Genomic DNA, 19,828 nt, shown 5'->3' with positions numbered 1-19,828 from the left:
AACATTCGATAGTTCCCAGAAGAAACATCTGTGTATAAAAGGGGCCCAAACAAACTCAGAAAAGTTATTCTTTATAAAGTAGTTGAAGTGGTAAGGGTAAAAATTCAAACATTATTATCATATAAAAATTATTAATTTTAAATTTTAACTTCTGCCCTTCCCTTTGGTAGGCTGAATAAAATAACAAAAGTAATTCCACAGCTCTTCTCATATGTCAAGACTCTATTCCAAATGTCAGACTCTGTCTCAAGTATTACAAATACTGAATAAAGATGTAAATACTGTCATGTTGTAAATTAGGCTTCATGGGGAAATTAAGATGCAAAGAATGGTACCAAGGGAATTGTCCAGACTTGGGTTTAACAATACTGCTCCTGCCCTCCCACAGTAACTTTTAACAAAATTGACTTCATTCCTCTCACAATGTACCTTGCCAAGAAACGGATTTGAATAAAGGGCCCTCATTAGCAATAAAACTTTGGAGGGAAGTGCTGCTTGAAATTTGCTTTGCTGAAGTGCATGCAAGGAAAAGTACTTTGCTGAATTACTAACAGTGTCTGCACAAGCCAGTCCCAGCCTGCTGGTTCTACTGCATCAGCTGCTGCTCCCAGGTACTTCAACAGCAACAGAGGAATAAAATTATAGCATCCATACATGTATCATCCCGATAGTGAAGCTTAGGATGTCATCCTTCTCTACCAACTGTGGAGCTCACAGTGACTATTCAGACCTTCTCAACTCTGAGCAACTCCTGCAACATGCTCTGGCAGATGGTATGTAAAAGCTGACAGAACTACGCAAGGAGTATTAATAGTCAAATCCTTTTTACCCTGTTAGCTTCTGAGTAAAATTTAAGGTGTTGGTGATTCTTAAATGCAGTGGTTATGTGCAGAAAAGTATCAAAATTATTCAGAGTTGCTCAGAAAACTCTGCTGGTATTGAGAGGATTACTACCTTAGTGACAGCATAAAATATTTAAATTTTACTACTGAAAGCACTACTGAACCAATCTGAAAACAAAGTATGTCATATCTCAAGCAACTTATGGATCAACAGAATTGTAAACTAAATTTCTGTAACATTACCTTTATTAAACAACCTTTAATTCATGTTTTCAGGCCACAGCTGCACATCTAAAATAGGGTACTTAGATAAATTTGAAGAAATTTTCATTATAGCATAGTTCTAAACACTGAGTTATGAACTAACATGGCAAGCTACAGTCCTAGCTCCATGATTTAGTAATCTTTAACAGCTGGAGGGTTCATACAGCATGGACTACCCTTCTTGTAAAAAACGTAGCTCCCGCTGTGTGCTAAAGGCAAAAAGCAGAACTTAAGATTCCTAGCATTCAAAACTAATACCAAAATCAGGACACTTGAATTCATTATGAAAATACCAAATGTGCCCGAGCAGTGCCTACTGAAAGACTTGCCATCACTCCTTCAGCTCAGTTACAAAGAATCAGTGTCAAAAACTTGAAGGGCAAGACATTTAAATCTGATCAACTGGGAAGAGGGGCTCCAATACTGTTACATTTAACACACAGAAGAAAGGGAGCACTTGAAAACACAAAAAGCTTGGCCTACCTGAGGGTAAAATAAATTTACAATCAGACTCTAAGATGCTTTGATCCGCTAGAAAACTCTTACATGAATGTATTTTGAAAAATTCCTGTTCTAGGTAATGATAATAAAAGTCACAAGAGAATGTCTCAAGAAGTGCTTCATCTTCAGTGTGTTCAGAAATTAGAAGCCAACAGGCATCAAGTGGCTCTTTTTCACTCACTTCCTTGATGTGTGTGTTTAAGTAGACTGACTTTCTCTAATGCAATGTTAGCCATTACAAAACATATTTTCTGGAGCAGGCATCGAGCACAAGGACACCCAGCAAATTCCCAAAAGATCAAGAGCAGTGGGTGGATTCTACACAGAACCTGGTTGCTTCTGAGTACCCACACACTACATGCATTGACCACTGTAAGGTAAAATTCAAAAGCAGAAGCACTGTATATCGAGGCATGTGCTCCAGGATTTTTCATTTATGTGAAAAAATATTCACATCTTGCCCCTACAGGAGTTTTTAACGGATTAAGAGAAAACAGTGGCCAGTAATTAAAATGGAAAGGGGAAAGACACCAACTGACTTTTATACTGTGTAATTTTTTGTAAAAGCCTGCAAGAAGATAATATATTGGGACAAATTCACTGCACCTTGGCTCCATTTCTGTATCTCCTCCTGGGCTTTCATTTCTTTTCAGGATATGCCAGTGCCTTCTTTTTCCCTAAAAATCCTTTCACATAACAAAGACCATGCATGCCACCTACTCTTTCATTGCACAAGGACACACTTCAAAGACTTGATTTCTCTGTGTCCCATATTCCTGTTTTTCCTTCAACAGGCAAGAGCTCAGTGGGGATTCTGTCGCTACTGGCACTAACAACTTGAGCTGGAAACTGTTATGTGCCCCTTCTGCCTCCTTTCACTCATAGCCTCTCCTGTCTCTTAGACTTGCTGCTTAGTTGCATCAACAAATTTTCTACACAGATGGGAACACTTTTTATAAAGTGTTAAAGAATGCATTTAACTTTTTCTGATATATGCACGATTACAAAGATGACTGAAGCTGGAGATTTCCTCCTTTTGGAGGAAAAAACCTACCTGATGATAAAGGAAAAAAACACGCAAAATAATGAATGAACTAACCAACCAACCAATCAAGAACAAATAAACAAAAACAAACCAAAACATTTTGGGGTTTTTGCCCCTTTTTTCTTTAGCAACACCCTGAAAATATTTAGAAGACATAAATCAGCAATGGATATGGTCACAGTAGGTACCTAATCATCCAGTAAGAGATGTAATTCTTTTTACAGTTTATTCCATGCACCATAACTCAGCAAAAACTGTAAAAGATAAAGCAACCACAAAATAACCGCACTGAAGGAAAGACAGTTCAGTAGTGTACTTGCAAGTCTGGGCATTCATCTTTTTATCACTAGCATTAATACAAACAGGGCATGTCTCTTGACTAGGCTGAGAGTTCAAATCATACTGAAAGGAAAAGAGCTTGAGAATGTAGTTTCAGATGGGCAGCAGAAGAAAATTTTTCTGGTTTTACTCCCCTTTATGGCTTTCCAAATAAACTGAAGAATTTCTCAGCTTGAACGTTTACATTACGTATTATCAAGTGGGAAATGGCTACATAAACAGGAAACAGCATAATTGGGGCACAGAGCTAATTAAGAAAAAAAAAACCCACCCTGATCCAAAATTCAAGTATACCACACTTCACAACATTTTTAATAGTACATTATTCTACTAAGTACTCTGGTAAATGTGGGTATTTTAGGATATTACAAGTATCCTTACCTTCTTAAACATTTATCGCATGAAACATTTTTTCCCATAAAGAACAAGTAAACAAAACAAATCCAAATTTTCTTCTATAGGGGGAAATCTTCCATTTAAGAAGTGCAGAAAGTGAAGGACTCTCTGCTTTTGTGGAGAGTTGTGTGGCTTTTTTAATTTTTTTGTTCAATGCATTAACATTTACAAAAATTATCTGATTAAGATAAATCCTAGCAAATAAGCAAAAAGCTTTACTCTACAAAAAAGCTTATTTTAAACCTTCCAAGACATTTTTAATCTGGCCCTTAGACCTACTTAACAGTTACCCCAAATCAGTTCCATATGTTTATTACTTTGCCTCCTTGCTTTTCCAAATCCTGATCTGTAAATTTTGCGGCCAGGTCTCTTTCCCGCACTGTGCAGATGTCAACAAAACCTCTCGAGAGTGGAGTGAATTTATCCTGAACAGGCCTCCTTGTGAGGTCCATTAGGATGTGAAGGCAAAGTTGGAAATCAATAAAGGAATAAATAAACATTTAACTAATCAAAGTGAGAACTTTCTAACTTACCATGGAAAGTAAAACCAATGTTATTTAATTAGAACAGATTATTCCTTAAGGGATTTTGAGCTGCCAGACTCATCACAACATTCATTTTGAAAAGCTTCATTTGTCAGACTCCTGAAACTGCCTTTAAATATTCTTTCCTTAAAAAAACCAAAGAGTGTAGGTTCCTTCTTCCTAGACCAAAGCTGGACACACTAAAGGAGACAGACAAGCTGTTCTTTAGCAACAGACCACTTTAGAGATCAAGAGTTTGATTGCCTGGATGTCATAAGCAACAACTTCTGAGTCTGAAGTAAGAACAAACACCTCAAAATTTAAAGTTTAAAACAAATAAATAAACAAAATGGAAGTTCACCAGTGAGACATAAAAATAAGCAAATGGCTAATGCAACAAGGAAGCCAGGATGTTGGTAGGAATGTTTTCTGCAGCTAAGATTTTTTTTAAAATTTTCCATACTGCAGAATCTGTCAGAGAACATCAGTAATTTTTTTCAAATTGCCAGAAATGGTTATATTTGACATAGTGGCTCTGATTTTCTTCAAACAAACAAGCAATAAAAATGGCCAGCTACAGAACTCTCCATAGAAATTTAGGCTCCTAAATACTGAAATCAGTCTATTTAGAGCCTCACGCAAAATGCTCTAGGGACAATGACAGAGCTGAGGATGTTGCTCTTAAATTCAACCAGAAAAGCAGCTTTGTTAGATATTGTCCAACTTTTGCCTGTTTCCCATTTTCCCCATAATGCCTATCTTGATAAAGAGAGTGGAAATCTTTTTGAGAAATACAGCATACTCTTAGTCCATTACCATGACGGGCACCCTTGAAACAACTTACTAAACGATACTTGATTAACCATGCTGCAGGCTAAGAGGGATGCATGGTCACTGAGCAATACAAAATACTTACTCTGTTTCTATATTACATTTTTCAACACTTGGCCTAATCTCAGTTTACACCTTAGACATTTTCCTCAGCAAAGTCTAGTTTCTTTGGCAAAGTATTTCACAATGCAGCTCATCACGAGGAAGTTTTCCTGACTTTCAGCCAAAATTCTCTCCCAAATTCTTCCTGTCAGATGATTGTCTCTCCTTAGCTAGATGATGTAAGCAGCATTCACACTTCCCAGACAAAGAAATAAAAGTTTCAAATCAGATTGAGAGCTTGAGAAGGTGAGCAGTTCAAACTGAAAGGGGTCTTAAGAACTGATCTACCTACTTTTTTAGCAATCAATGCAATCATTTCTATGTGAAGGAAAAAATGCCTTATCTGTGGCTAAGTGGTGGCTATGGGGACTAAGCAGTTGTGTAAGCAGTCACATAATACCTGTCTGCTGCTCTTAGTGAAGGTGAGCATTCAAACAGCCAGGCCAAGTTGTGCTGGTTTATGGCTGGCCCTGCACTATTTGTGACCATCATGTGCTGCCTTCCAGTATGAAAATTAATTTGCACCTTCAGAGACACGGTAGGTCTTCACGGGTCAATGCCACCAACTGCACAAGTGGGGTTAATAGGTCTAACTATCTGTTACTATTAGGAATCACTTTGCATTATACTGCACAGCTGCTGCGAAATAAAACACTGAGAAAAGCAGTCTGACAGTTCAATGCTTTGCTTCTGTGACACGTTCCTGATAGTTTGGATACTGCCATGGTTCTTCTATCTACTATTTATTATCTCTTCAGTACCAACAAAACCAAACCCCAAAGAGCATTATTAAAAAAAAAAATAAAAAAAATAGAAGTTGGTGCTGAGGAAATTAGCTATTCAAAGAGATTAATGTAATTAGAAATTGTAATTTTGTTTTAACAGTTACTTTGTGAATGGACACATCCAGGCATAAAGCCAAAATCAGCTTAGCTGTTTGTAATGGTACTATGCCCAGGAACTGTTAATGTTGAAACTGGAAGTATGTATCCTTTCAGGAAACAAAAGCACGTGTATGAACATTTAAGATATATTCTGAAGAAATGTAGGTTAGCCACAGATACAAACTACTCAGAGGTAAGGGAACTTTTGTAGATATAGGATCCATAGAAAACCTTTCCATTTCTCCATGCTATTGGCATACAAAGTTGTACTGGTAGCTGACATACTGAAGAATGTTCAGATGTTATTTAAGGCACAAATGAGGAGTAATTATAAATTAGAAGGTGCTGACAGTTGTCAGTGGTGAAAATTCAAAATGAATATGTTTGGAACAGCATACTAAATTAAGAAAGGAACACAGGACATGGCATGACATATGCCATGACCTTTAGAGTAAAAGGTCTAGAAACAGTATCAGATTCAGATTTTTTAGACTTTTTTTTTCTGCTCTCATGCAAATACAACTAACAATATCAGTCAATTTAGAAAGCTCTCATCTAGCTTGTAAAAGGATCTCAATATAGTGTAAGAGGTGGCTTAGGGGAGAGAAAGGGCTAGCCTGGTTTCTTTAAACTGACTCTACTAAGATGGGATTGTGTGCTGCTAAATGGGCTCAGGTGCAGAGGTTGTACCTCCCTGTGGTCCTGCTGGATGCCCATCAGGGAAACCAAGTCGACCTTTGCCCCAGTATGGGAATTATGGTCTCACCCTATCAGGCAGCTTCCCTGCCCCTCAGTAGTATCCCTGGTGAAAAAATGGCCTTTACCCAGAGGGTGGGAATGCTGGGCCCAGTCTGACAGCAGCTGAGGGGGTTGTGCTGTCAGGACTGACGGGACACCACAGGAGCGGTGCTGGACAGGCAGGCTGGGGCTGACCCCTGCATGCAGCCACCTCATGGCTCCGGCTGACCCCGGCCCAGGGCCATGGGACACGTGGAGACTCAGGTCAATGCCAGACACCACTGCAGGCTTTGGCTGCCTGTAGCCCACTCCCTACTGACTGTGACTCTTGGATTTCAGTGGGAATTTCACATCAACTCCATGAGATCATGTCATGTCACGTCATGTTATATGACAGCAAAATCGGCCAACATTTTATTGATCTTGGCCAAGGTGGATGGGCCACCTTCACTTAACCCAGAAAGGAAACGTAACTCAATATTGTTACTAAAGAACAGCTATCCAGAGAAGCAGCTCTCACAATATTTTAATCCTTAAGGCTACCAGACTCTGTGGCCCCATGCTTCAAAATTTTCCTCAGGACCATGTGACCATGGCTTCCAGATTTCTACTCCGATTTCCTTTTAACACTAGAAGAATAATCTCTTTCCTTGACCGCAATTACTTGTCATAGCAGGGCTGCAACAAATATTGCACCAAGAGGTAGATTTGTAGTCATTTATTTTGTTGGTCATGCTAGCTTAAGCAGTTTGCTGATCTTGAAATGCCCCTTCATCCTGTTTTTGACTGCTTCTGTCCTCTGTTGCTGTGACACTGAAACAATCTGTTGCAACACGGTTGAAAAATAACCAGTAACTATCTTGTTTGTTCTGCTTTTAGCCAGGTCAATTTTGTGAAGTGGGACCATAGTAAACTGGCATGGCTGCCAAAAAAAGAGGCAAAACCATTAATCTGTTTCAGTCTTAGCTCAAAGCAGAAGCACTTGCTCTGGGAGATACATCCAAGAAAGCTTCACAAAATAACAATAACTGAAGCCTCTGCAGACATTTGCAAAGTATAATAAAGGCAACCTAAGCGTTCTGCAAATATTAACACAACATCCTAACAAGGAATACTTATAAAAACAACTCTGTATGTAATACAGCTATGAGCCCATGCAGATTACACAGATTGCTCAAGGGAGAATATTTTGCTTCCTTGTGAAAAGGTGGGGGCTTTGGCTGGTGTTTGTTTGGTTTAAATAAAGGCATATTTGTATCTACACACCCTTTGGAACATAAAGTGCTTGTGTTGTTTTCTGTTTTTAATCACATTTCTCAGGACATTAAATAAGCACAACAAATACAGCAGTTTCATTCTGAAGATCAGACTAAATGAAGGAAAATTTAAAAATTAGTTTGTAGGAATGAAGTACCTTTTCTCATACTTCCAGGAGAATTCCAGATAAATTCAGAATCCATTTAAAAAAATTTTAGAAAGTGGTAGCATGTCAGGTAGCAGCATGTTCTGACATGATTACAAGTCAGTAATGGATACAGCACATATCCTCTTCTATGACCAACTCCATTCCCTCCCTCTGTAGTCAGAAAATACATGCATAAAACTAAAAGGCTATAAGGCTGGCTGATTCAGAACTCATATTCCTTTAAAATACTCATTGAAAAGTGCAAACATCTTTCTTTCTCTTTTTTCTGTCAGCAGTCATCTGAAAAGACACTTAGTGGTGGTGGTAGAAGCAAAAGAATCTATAAACTAGAATTGCAACTATCACGAATACAAATACACACACCTTGAATACAGAAAGCAGGAGAAACTGTAATTGCTAACAACAAATTACACTAATCTCCTGCAACACACATTGTTTTTTTTAAAAATAAATGTATCTTCTTAATTTGCATTCTCAGCAGAAAACTGAGGAGCAAATACTATATGGATACTAAATTATCAAAGCCTTCTTACTAAGGCTTGGAACACTGTTTATATAGTAGGGTAATGAATGTACATTAATCTATAAATCTCCTTATCTCTGTTCCCCTTTCCTTTCCTCTTGAACAATTATCCTATTCCCACTCTCCTGTCTTACAGCTGCTTAGCTCCATCAAGACAAATGCTCCCTATTTGATGCTAACTAACCAGTCAAAACAACAGCAGAGATCAACATGGGAGATCTACGTATTCACACCTTGTACAAAGTTGTTTACTACAAGAAAATAACTTTGTCACAAATCAACTCTATGACAACTATCTTGGAAAACAGCAAAGACTGTCTCTAAAAACAGTCAAATTGCTTTCCTTCTCAACAGGTAGGTTTAAAGGCAATGAAATTATCTAGGCCCTATCTGAGCAGGACAAAGTGCAAAAGGCTCTGCATATGATATGTTTCTGCACTCTGGACATTCATATCAACAGGAAACAACTCACATTTTCAAAAGAAAAAGAAAAATGAGAGAGAAGGCCGCTAAGAAATACGGAGCAAAACATGAACAGTAGGTTCTCTGTTGACTTAATGATCCTAGAACTCTGAACATATTCTGAGTTAACAGCATTGTTCTGTCACAGCACAATGATTCCAGATGTACCTTCTGCAAAAGTTAAAGAAAACATGGACCTGTATTTTCAATCCCAGAGGATGGCAGTGACAGGGATGTGAGAGGCACTAGTTGCAACTGGTTTTTACTGACATCAGTTGGATCTTTTAAAAATTATCATACTCAAATGTCCCAGCATGACTTTTTTTTCATTTCCACAAAAAAATAATGGAAGAAATTATTTTAAATCATTAAAATTATTGGAGAAATTAGAATTAGATTTAAACAAATTAGGAGCATACCAAGTGTACAATTATGGAAGCTGATGGAGCATTATCTAGAAGAGCCAGCTAATGCTCTGCACTAATAGCACCCACAATTTTATCTCCAAATTGTCTAGCCTAGTATGTGTTCTTTATCTTAGAAAAGTTCAGAAACACATACAGATGTTATATGTTAAACTACCTTAATGATAACAGAACATGAACTGTTTACTTTTATTACTCTGTTTGTTTTTTTGTTTTTTTTTTAACTGAGCACAAATGCTAAGAAGCATCCACTGAACATGTCTATTTTCATACTTAAGTGGTGCACAGAAAGACAGCAAACAGGATTCCTTCTAGCCCAAGACAGGGCAATGGGAAAGCTGCATTGACAGTTCCCTTTCGAAAAAAAACTCAGCAAACAATCGCATTGCAGATTTGCTCTCTAGGAAGTCTGCATGACAGAAATATGCCTATCACTTCCTGATTTCATATATGAGTTATAATGGTCACAGATAACATCTGCAGGGAAATGAAGGTACAGTTCTAGTATCTTTTTGATTGCAATTATATCAAAGAAATGACTGTCTTCATTTTCCTTGCGTGCACTGAAGTAATGGGAAGGAAGTAGTAGAAAGTTAGTGCAAGAGGAATTATTTTTCCAGCTGTATCACTTCTCCAATTATGTCCACCACAGTCACACAAACATTTGTACCAGCACAACAGGGAAGACCTTTTCTCAAAAGGTTCAAGATATGCAATCAATATGAATACAGAAACATTCTTTTAAGTGTTGCTGAATGCCCCCTAAGTAACCTCCCAGTTTTGACGGAGAAAGAAGATGGAACACAAGGCTGACTGAGATTTGGGGCAAAGCTTGTTCTGCAAACTGCTAATTAGATAAAATTCTCTGTAGCACACTTCCTTCAGTCATTCCAGAGCTAAAACACAGCAGAAAACCATCCAATGCTACTGAGTACACACTCCCTACTGCAAAAGTAATTTTGCAATGTTTTTTCTGGTTTATTCTTATAAACTAAGGCTGACAACTGTATCAGAAAGGAAAAAAAGAAAAAAAAAAAGGAAGAAAAATCTGATTTCAAGGGATGAAATGTTAACCTATTGCTGAGGACTAGTTCAAGTGTGCTGAAAGATGTAATTTCAACTAATGAGTCACGGGCCTCCAAATCACATTGCTCTAATTTGTTTGACCTAAAGCTAATCAAAGAGACATCCTTGCAGTCTCTTCTCATTCTCAGTTCTGGGTGTTAAACCTTCATTGCTGCCTTTCTCTGTACCTTTTGTAGTCTACGTAATACTTTCTGGACAGAAATGCATATAGCCAAGTATTCAAAGTGGGGCCTCCCCAAAAGGTTTATGAAGGCACATGACTTTTTTCAGCAATTTTCCCAATGATTTCTAAAACTTTGCCTGAGTGTCAGAGAACAGTAAGCGGATGGTAAAAAAAAAAAAAAAAAAAAAAAATTTAACAAAACCACTGAAATCAGTATTTCAGTATTTTCCTGTCTTTCAGAATTTCCCTTACTGAAGACATGAATTTTTCCTGTAATTAATATCAAATATGTTGTCTGCTATACCTGGTATGAAATAGGAGGAAGAAAATGCAAAAAAAAAAAAAAAAAAAAAAAGGTAAATGTAGGCAAAAGTAATTATTATAAGAAAATTTTAAAATTCAGTATTGATTTACTGATCCTTGTTCAATAGAAACCTCAAAGAGGTATTTTTAAATTAGTAATCTGAAGCACAAATTCAGAAAGTCTTTCCAGAGAGGTTAGTTAACAATATAGTCCACACTACCTTAATGACACAATAGGATGTATGGCTATCTTAAGTAAAAAGAAAAAACTCAAACTCGCTAAACCCAGGTGCTCTCAATTAATTTTAAACAGCAACATGGTGGGGGTAGAGGGAGTAGGAGGAACAACAAAAATAAGGAAACAAAACAACTAGTGGTAACTCCAAAGAAGTCCTTTCATTTGTGGTGTTTTCCTTCACTTACAGTAACATGTTTTCAGTGGTCTTCCCAGCAGACTCCTACCAAGAAGATTAATTTAAATGCCAAATCTTTCATGAGAGCTGAAAACCACTGAAATCAGTTACCAAGTATATCAAAATACCATCAAACACTTTTTTTTTTGCAATTTGAGAGAGATACCGTGCAAAGCAAAATGCCAGGTGCTAGTATAGCAATGTTATTGTTCCCCAGCATAAACTGAGAAATAAGCTGACCCTGTGGATAGGAGGCTGCTTACTCTTCTGATGGAATCTGCAACGCACTTTGCATTACAGGGAAAAGGTTAATTCTGCTCAACAACATGCTGTGCCCTTCAGTATCTGATTTTATGTACCATTCCATGGATAGCTGGTTTTAACAGCTCATTTATTTTTCTTCAAGTTCAGCTCTGAAACTGAATATTTTGATGCTTTCCCTGGAAGCAGATAGCATCAGGCCCCTTGTGTGAAGGCAAATATAGAACCACAATGAGAACATCTAGTTAATACAAAAAAGTCCACAAAAATGAGACCCTGTCTGAAGCATGAAGATTATTAGATACAAAAAGGCAGACTTTCTAAAGAAAAAATATTCATCAAGCATAGTACAAAACTATCCACTTCAGAACTTTTATACTATCCCCTGGAGTATTTAATATTGGTCAGGAATCTCACTGATTCATGAGGCCAGAGAAAAAAAGCTCTGGGGCCATTCATCACCAGCCAACAACCCAAAGAAACTTGGACAAATAGCAAGGAATGTAAGAATTAAGAGCCTATTTCAGTCGTGGATTTAGTAAACTCTCAGAAATAACCAAGGAGCTCCAGCAAGATAACACTGACACTCAAGAGAACTCATTCAGTGCTTCAAACTCATAGGGAATCTCTAGGACCAGTAGCATGAACCAGTTCATCTATACTTATGTCCACACAGACTAATCCTACAAAAGGAAAAGGAAGTAGCGTTTTATTTTACACGCAGATCATTTTTGTTTGTTATTAATTTTACTAACAATATCAAATTAATTTTGGAGGAAGCATAAACAAAATATGACTCTCTAAAATAAAATATATTACTTATTTAACAGAAAGAATGCTAATTCAGTGAAAGAGGAAGGAAATTATTTTAAGTAAGTTCCCTTGATAATGATTCAAACATTCACATGGGATTAAATTATAGCATCTCTATTGTTCCCTAAAAAACACTAGGAAATAGAGGTCATTATTCTACATCCCTGATGGCTTGCTGCTGAAGTCATTGGAAATGCAGTGGGGATGAATCTGACTTTCTATCCTGTTTACAGTACATGTGAAGCCCAAAAGTAGTGCTTTTGGTTGTTTTTTTTTAATGCACCAACAGCATCACTAAATTAACACCACCACAAAATGACAGATATCAAACCTAAGGTTGTATACCAGAAAGGAAGGTATCTTATCAGTTACATTTTCTTTATTTTCTTTTTAAGGGGAAATGCGTGATACACAGCCTCTGGTTTGTCTGACTACTAGCATCAAGAAATAAAATAAAAGAAACTGACTTGCAATAATCACCATATTATTACTGCTGCCATTAATAACGGCTACAAAGTCTTACAAAACAAAATATTTTTGTGATACACAGTTTCATTTAACTTTATACTTCAGTGTTTTTCCCAATAATACTGTTCATAATGTCTTGTTTCATTAGCTTCTTCTAAATAAAAAAAAATTAGTTCCTTCTGGTTCTTTATGCAGGAAGGACAGCAGACTTGCTAAACATCTCTCAAACAATTTCCTTGACCATTGGAAACACTTCATTTATACATTCAGTGGAAAAGCACTCCAACATTGTGTTCACCAAGACAAAAATATAATTTGACTTATGAAGAACTTAATAGTCATCAGATGAGAAACAAATTGGTTATATGAATATATACTTATCATATTCAAATCTGATTAATGCACTTATATGTATGCTCATAATTTAATAAATTAAAGTTCAAGGCAGAGAAATAAGGCCATTAGCTGGCATGTAAAATTAATATCTGTCATTCCATACTCTCATACACCCTGTATTCACTGATACAATGGTGTCTTTTACTATCACATGCCGCAAGAATCAAAAGTTGAAAGTAGTATGATGAAGTGTATCCATAAACAGCTATAACATTGTCTAGCTGTTTTTCTCTAGCCTTCTACAAAATGTCAAAACCATGCTTTTTTAAAATAACTTTTGCATGGGTTTTTTTTGCAGAAAGAAATCAAATTCTTAAATGCATGCCATGTCTCAAGCTTTCCCATCAGCAGAGAACTTTGTTTAATATCGTCACTAAGCAGCAAATTGGCTGACCTTAAGTGCTTCCAGCAGAGAAATCTGAATGTATGCATAATGCTCCAAACGTCCTCAGAAACAAGTAAAAGTGCTCTGAAGATTCCACAGCTAAATTACAAGTTATTCAAGCAAAAGAACTTATATTAGCAATCTGTTTGCCACACTGATCCCCACAGCGACCTCTGGATTCTATGACGACATGTAGAAAACAGCAGTAAGAGACTAGGGAATAAAAACCCCACATCTTTGAAAAAGGTGATACTTTTACTCCAGTAATAATTAAACAAATTCCACCAACAGACAGCTCAAACTTCTTAAACCTAGAAAAATTCTAATTTTGATAAATTTTCTTATGCAAATATAACTAGCATGAAAACTGTGTGTCCTCAATCTTCTCATTCCAGACAGAGAATGAAAATTAAATGAGTTTATTCCAATCTGAGCAAAAAACTGGTTACAAATGATTTCCCACCAAGAGCAGCTTCTCCCTACATGACGACCCTATAGGGGCCCATGCTGGAGCAGCCTCTTCTTGAAGAACTCAATCCTGTGGGAAGGATCTATGGTGGAGCAGGACATGAAGAACTGCAGCCCATGGGAAGGACTCAAGTTGGAGAAGTTCATGGAGACTGTCCCCCAAGGGAGGGACCAATACCGGAGCAAGGGAAGAGCGTGAGGAGTCCCCCTTATGAGGAGCAAGGAGGTGTAGCCCTCATTCCCTGTCCTCCTGTGCCACTGGCAGGGAGGAAGTAGCGAATTGGGATTAAAGTAAAGCCTCAAAAGAAGGGAGGGGCAGAACTTTCCTTAAGATTTGGGGTTTGTTTCTTATTACCCAGCTCTGATTTGATTGTCATTGAACTAAACAGATTTCCCGTAGGTGAGTGTGTTTTGCTCATGACAGTGATAGCCAAGTGATGTCTCCCTACCCTCATCTCAGCCATGAGCCTTCCTTGTATTTTCTCTCCCCAGCCCAGATGAGGAGGGCAGTGACAGAGCTGCTTTGGTGGGCACTGCTAATCCAACCAGGGTCAACCTACCACACTCAGCTATACAATTCATGCATTCCCATGGAAATCATATAGGTACAGAACAAAATCTATCATTCCATTTGACTGATCATTTTTCACTTAATACTATTAATACTTTTTTCCTTATTTTATGCTGAAGTCCTTCTTACATCTTTTACAAAAACATTATATGGCAAGATCAATTATAAACCAAAGATAGGCCATAGACTTCTAAAAGTGACAACGGTAATTACTCCTCTGAGGGGAAAAAAATGAAGGGAATAAAAAGAAAATAATAGGAAATTATTTGTACATATTATGAAAGACTAATGAGTTTGAAAAATAAAACCCACACCTATTCATTGCTTTCTTTTTTCTAATAGTTAGCTCATAACACTCTTTAACTTAAACTGGAAAACTATTAATTTAAAACACTGTTTAACAGAGGAATTAATAAGTGTTCTGCTAACCAGCTTTCAAGGTGGTAAGTATAGAACAGTCACCTCACTCTTCCAGTTGCCCAGGAAAAAGTATTTAGCATGAAGCAAAAATAAATTATATTTTTATACTGATATTAGCTATGCAACTGTACTAAATAAATGTTATTTTGCCATTTTAAAATATTTATCTAAACAGAAATAGCGGGAGAGCAATTCTATGGCTATTTACTTCTAGGACAAGACAACTTTATATAAACTTCTTCCTGAATTAGTAAATTTGTTCCAATCTGAGTCATAAAAGCCTTACCTCAATGTTCTAAGTACCCATAAGAGGAAGGAAAGTCAGGACAGACATAACCTTTGGATGGATTAGAGCTAGTTAAACTTTCACAATATTTAAAAATCCCCCTACTGATGTTAATTCTTAGCTCACTCCTTTATTCATGACTGACTCCCAAGGAAGGACAAAAATAGCTTCACTGCTTCCCTGGATTTTTTTTTTTTAATAGTTGCATAAAAACACACTTAAAACTTTTTTTTAACAAATCTTTGTTTGAATAGAAATATAAAAATCAAAGCAAACAGCAGATTCAAATGGCATAAAGACACCATATCAATGGATGACTCTGGCAAGTCTGATCCATAATGTATTCTACAAGAGTTTCTCTCGGGTGATGAATTTGCTTTCTCTTCTTATCACTAATCACATTCTTTGATTACTAGCTGTCATGGGTTTTGTAAAGAGCATATTATTCTATTCCATCTGGGTGGAGCAGAATTGCTTATCTTGGCCCAAATGGGTCAGTGTCACTTATCAGATGGTGGAGTGCTACTTATCTCTCTTCATTGTTTCACTACTTCCATGGGAATGTTTTCTGCTAATGGACCATTAAGAGCTCATCAATGACATTACACATTACACTGCACTATTGTAAGCTGCTCCACACAGGGAGGAGGAGCCAAACCATCTTAACCTACATAAAAAGCAGCCATAGTCCCACTAGGTATCCAGTTTTTCCACTGGATCCCTGGAGGAAGACTGGACCCATCTCACCATTACTGGACCCTTTTTCTTCAACGGGACCATCTCTACTCCAACAGAACCACATCTGCCACTTCAGGAGGGCTTACTTTGGACTGCTTCCAACACCCTGACCAACAGGGTGTCAGGTTGTATTTCTGACTCTGTCAGGGTTTTCTGGGATTTCTTGTTTGTTTATTTGTTTGCTTATTCTTCTGTACTACAACATCTGTATTTTTATATAACCCTAGTAAAGAACTGCTATACCTATTCCCAAAATCTTTGCCTGACAGCCTTTAAATTGCAAATTTATGATAATTTGGAAAAGGGGGGGAGGGGCTTACATTTTAAGGGAGACTCCAACCCTCCCTGACAGATACCTGTCTATCTAAACCAAGACACTAGCATACATTCACTGGACAACACTCAAGAGTATTTAATTAAATATAAATACAATTTTATGTCTCCAATACAAGCTTTTTGCAGTATGGGAAAGGTATACCAGCATTCAAAGCTTATTTTGGGTCAGGGAGTAGGGAGGTAGGATATTGATAGATTTTGAAATCCATGCAAAAGTCTTTGGTTGAACAATTTATTTAAAATTGCTGCAGTTTGTACTAGTACATTTCTGCCTTTGCATAAGAATTCCAGATAATTCTTATGATATACTTAACCTCTACTACACAAATAAAATTTTTTTAAAAATCACTTCAGAGAGAACAGAAAAAAGTGTATTGTTTTACTCAAGGAGAGTACTATTTTACTCAACACAAGTCTTACCGCCAACACACTTACCAGTCGTCTTCTCTCCTCTTCCACAGCAATCAGGAGCCGAGCAAACTCCTTCAATGACTGGGCTGAAAAGAAAACGAAAAAAAAAAATGTTCTGCTTAAAACAGGATTTTAAGACCAGGTGAGTCTGTTATGAGGATTGAAGCTGCAGTGATAAAATACTGTTCTTACACTACAATGTAATCAGTAGCCTTAAACAAGACAGACTGAAGCAGGGGGTAGGTCAAAAGCAAAGAAAAAGAACCTAAGTTTTTAGAGTCATATGTATTTTAACTTTTTTAATGGAATATGGCAAACTGAATTTCCTGAAACGTGGAAAGATCAGTCTTAAAACAGAAGAATTCTGCCTTCAGCCACAAAATTCACTTTAGCATACTAAGAGCAGGAAGAAAATGAAAAGAATTGACTTTCTCCCACTAAGGTGGGAGAAAAAGTATTTGCAAGAACCATGAAAAATATTTGGGTAAATATTTGAAACTCAGCATTTTAGAAGAAATGCCAAGTGTTTAGATTTAACTGCTCTTTGCCTTTATGTTTTACAAGGACAAGGTCTGAGGTGACCCAAACAGATGATTGATTTATAAGCTTTGAATTCTGTTACAACTGTGACAGTCTTTGCTCAAAACTGTTTTCAAATAGAAGTCAAAGGGCTAAAGCAGTCAATGGAAACATAATACAAGAATTAATGCCTAAAGGAGGGCAAGAAAGAGGAAAACATTCTGAAAACTCTTAAGACTTCGTTCTCATGTAAGCATGTGGCACAAACCTGTCTAGAAAAAATCTTTGCATTTGTATTACTTTCTCAGGGGCATAGGGGTTACTCAGATTCAGCGTCATATTCCCATAGGTGACAATCCCAGACGACAACCATGTGAGGAGAGCTAAGTATCTCTTTTTACTTTCTCCTGATGCAACTAGCAGTAATTGCTGCCAATGACAGGATGCTACATTTTGTGGTTTAAGGCTTTGAACTCAGAACACACTTGCTAAATACTACAGTTTCTCACAATAAACTTGAGGTAATCTCAATCATTTTGAAAGAGATAAAAAAACCCATTGAAACAAAACTCAGATTTTCTCAAAAGAACAGGACTGAAAAATTCTTCACAGTTAACCAACATATAGTGCTGATGGTATGCTAATGGAACTAAGCATATTTACTTATTTTTTTTCATCTTCTTAAATGTATTTGGGGTGGTCTCCAATAATATGGCTTTATCCCTTCTCAACTTCTCTAAAGGATTTAAGGAAATCAGTACATTTTCTAGAAAGTACTGGAACAGATCCTTTAGGAAGGAACTAGTATCTGGCTTGCCTTAACTGTCTTGTCTGCATTCATGAGCTGCTTAGGTTTTGGACCACTTGCAAATAATTTCTATCCTTTATACCATCTGGACTTCGCAGAGGTCACCCTTGCATTCTCGTTTCTTTCTGTTAACTTCTACAGTTGAAGGACGCTTTGCTGTTTGTTCCAATTTCTTCTGCAAGAAATTACATAGCTAATTTTTTTCGCAGCTATGATATACTTATACTTGCGTATCTTGACCTCTAAGTTGCTGTTTGCTAAGAAATCGGTTTTTTCCATTATGAGTTCTTGGTTTAGTCCAAATACACCTGATAAGTTAAATGTCCATCTACTTGGGCCTTGTGTCTTTTCCTTTAATATCTTTCCCTGAAAACACAAGCACTAGATTTTGTGAGTTTTGTCAATATCAAAAATTTTAGTTTGAATTAACTCAATCTCTTAGTCAGGTCATAGTATCCCATGGAAAAAAAAGCAAACCCAAAAGACAAAAAAAACCCCAAAAACCAGGTAAAGAAATAAGACGATGAACTGACTGGTTATACCTGACCAGGAATCTGTAGAGTGCTACACTCAAGAATATCTAATACTATATTATCTAATATGAAATGCTAAAAGCTAAATAAACGATTAGCCAGACAGACATGGCTAAACTATGAGGATGTGGAGGGGTAGGTGGGTAAAGAAGAGGAGTGTAAAAGAAACCCAAAGCAAAACCAGTATGAGAAGCTTTTGATTAATCTTTCAAATTTCAATGCAGAACCAGAGAGCTTTTTAGTTTCAAAGTTGAAATATCCGCTTAGGATTTAAATAAATTCAGGTCAGCTACAGGAAAAAGATCATACGAAACATGCTCTGTAAGTGTACTAATCAAGATTTCCCTCAATATTTAACACTAATATAAGGGTTCCTCAGCTAAACACTGAGAAACCGTCTCCATCTTTTCTTCCCCATAGGCTCACCTTCGGGGGAATCATAAAGGTCAAAGTTTCACTAAGGACACAGAACCTACACTCTTCAGCAGCATGAAGACAAAGCATCCCCCCGGTCTTATGAGACTTTGATTGCAGAGACACATTTGCATCAAAACTGGCTAACACCTCTGATGCTTGCTGCCCAACATCCACATCCATCCCTACATCCAGCCATGGGATTTCCTACCCCAGCTCAGGAGTGCACAGGGAGAACTCGTGCATTGTGTTATTCAGAGGATAGTGAAAGATGCACACCCAGTACACTGAGACATCTCTGGTGACCCCAACGATTCTTCTGTCCTTGCAATGCCACCACATACATTGAGACAGGCTTTACCCAAGCCAGGTCTCCTACAATAGCTCTGAGTACTGCAGTACTGATCTTTCATGTTATTAAACCCTTCCTCCCATACAACTCCCACTCAGTGTGGCCTCATTAAAAGCCAGGGTCTGTCCCTAGAGAACTTTGGCTGTGCTGGAAGCTGCAGTGGGAGGGGGGAAGGGACGGAAAAAGAGCTCTTGCTCCTCTTTTCCCAGTGTGCCCTTTTTCCTTCTTTCCCCTCCCCTCTCCCGCAGAGCCCTCTGGTTGCAGAGAGGCGACAGCTCTGCCTCATCTCAGTTTGGGGCTGGGCAGACAGAGGGATGCTGAGTGCAAAGGTCACCAAGGAGGGTGAGGCCCCCCAGGCAATTCACTCACAGGGCACTGGGCA

General features: G+C 37.5%; 1 protein-coding gene across 1 annotated transcript in view; it reads right to left on the bottom strand.

Moving 5' to 3' along the window:
- ARHGAP42 (Rho GTPase activating protein 42) overlaps nt 1-19,828 on the bottom strand; it is a 146,581-nt gene that overhangs the window by 80,587 nt on the left and 46,166 nt on the right. The window contains exon 3 of the mRNA XM_066175735.1: nt 16,845-16,906. Within this exon, the coding sequence (XP_066031832.1) occupies nt 16,845-16,906 (62 nt within the window). The remainder of the gene's footprint in view (nt 1-16,844; nt 16,907-19,828) is intronic.

The sequence above is a fragment of the Chamaea fasciata genome, unplaced genomic scaffold (assembly GCF_029207755.1).
Source record: "Chamaea fasciata isolate MVZ Bird 193981 ecotype frontalis unplaced genomic scaffold, bChaFas1.0.hap1 SCAF_2, whole genome shotgun sequence".
NCBI classification, from domain to species: Eukaryota; Metazoa; Chordata; class Aves; order Passeriformes; family Sylviidae; genus Chamaea; species Chamaea fasciata.
Note: the sequence above shows the minus strand (reverse complement) of the source record. Positions and strands in the feature narration are given on the sequence as shown.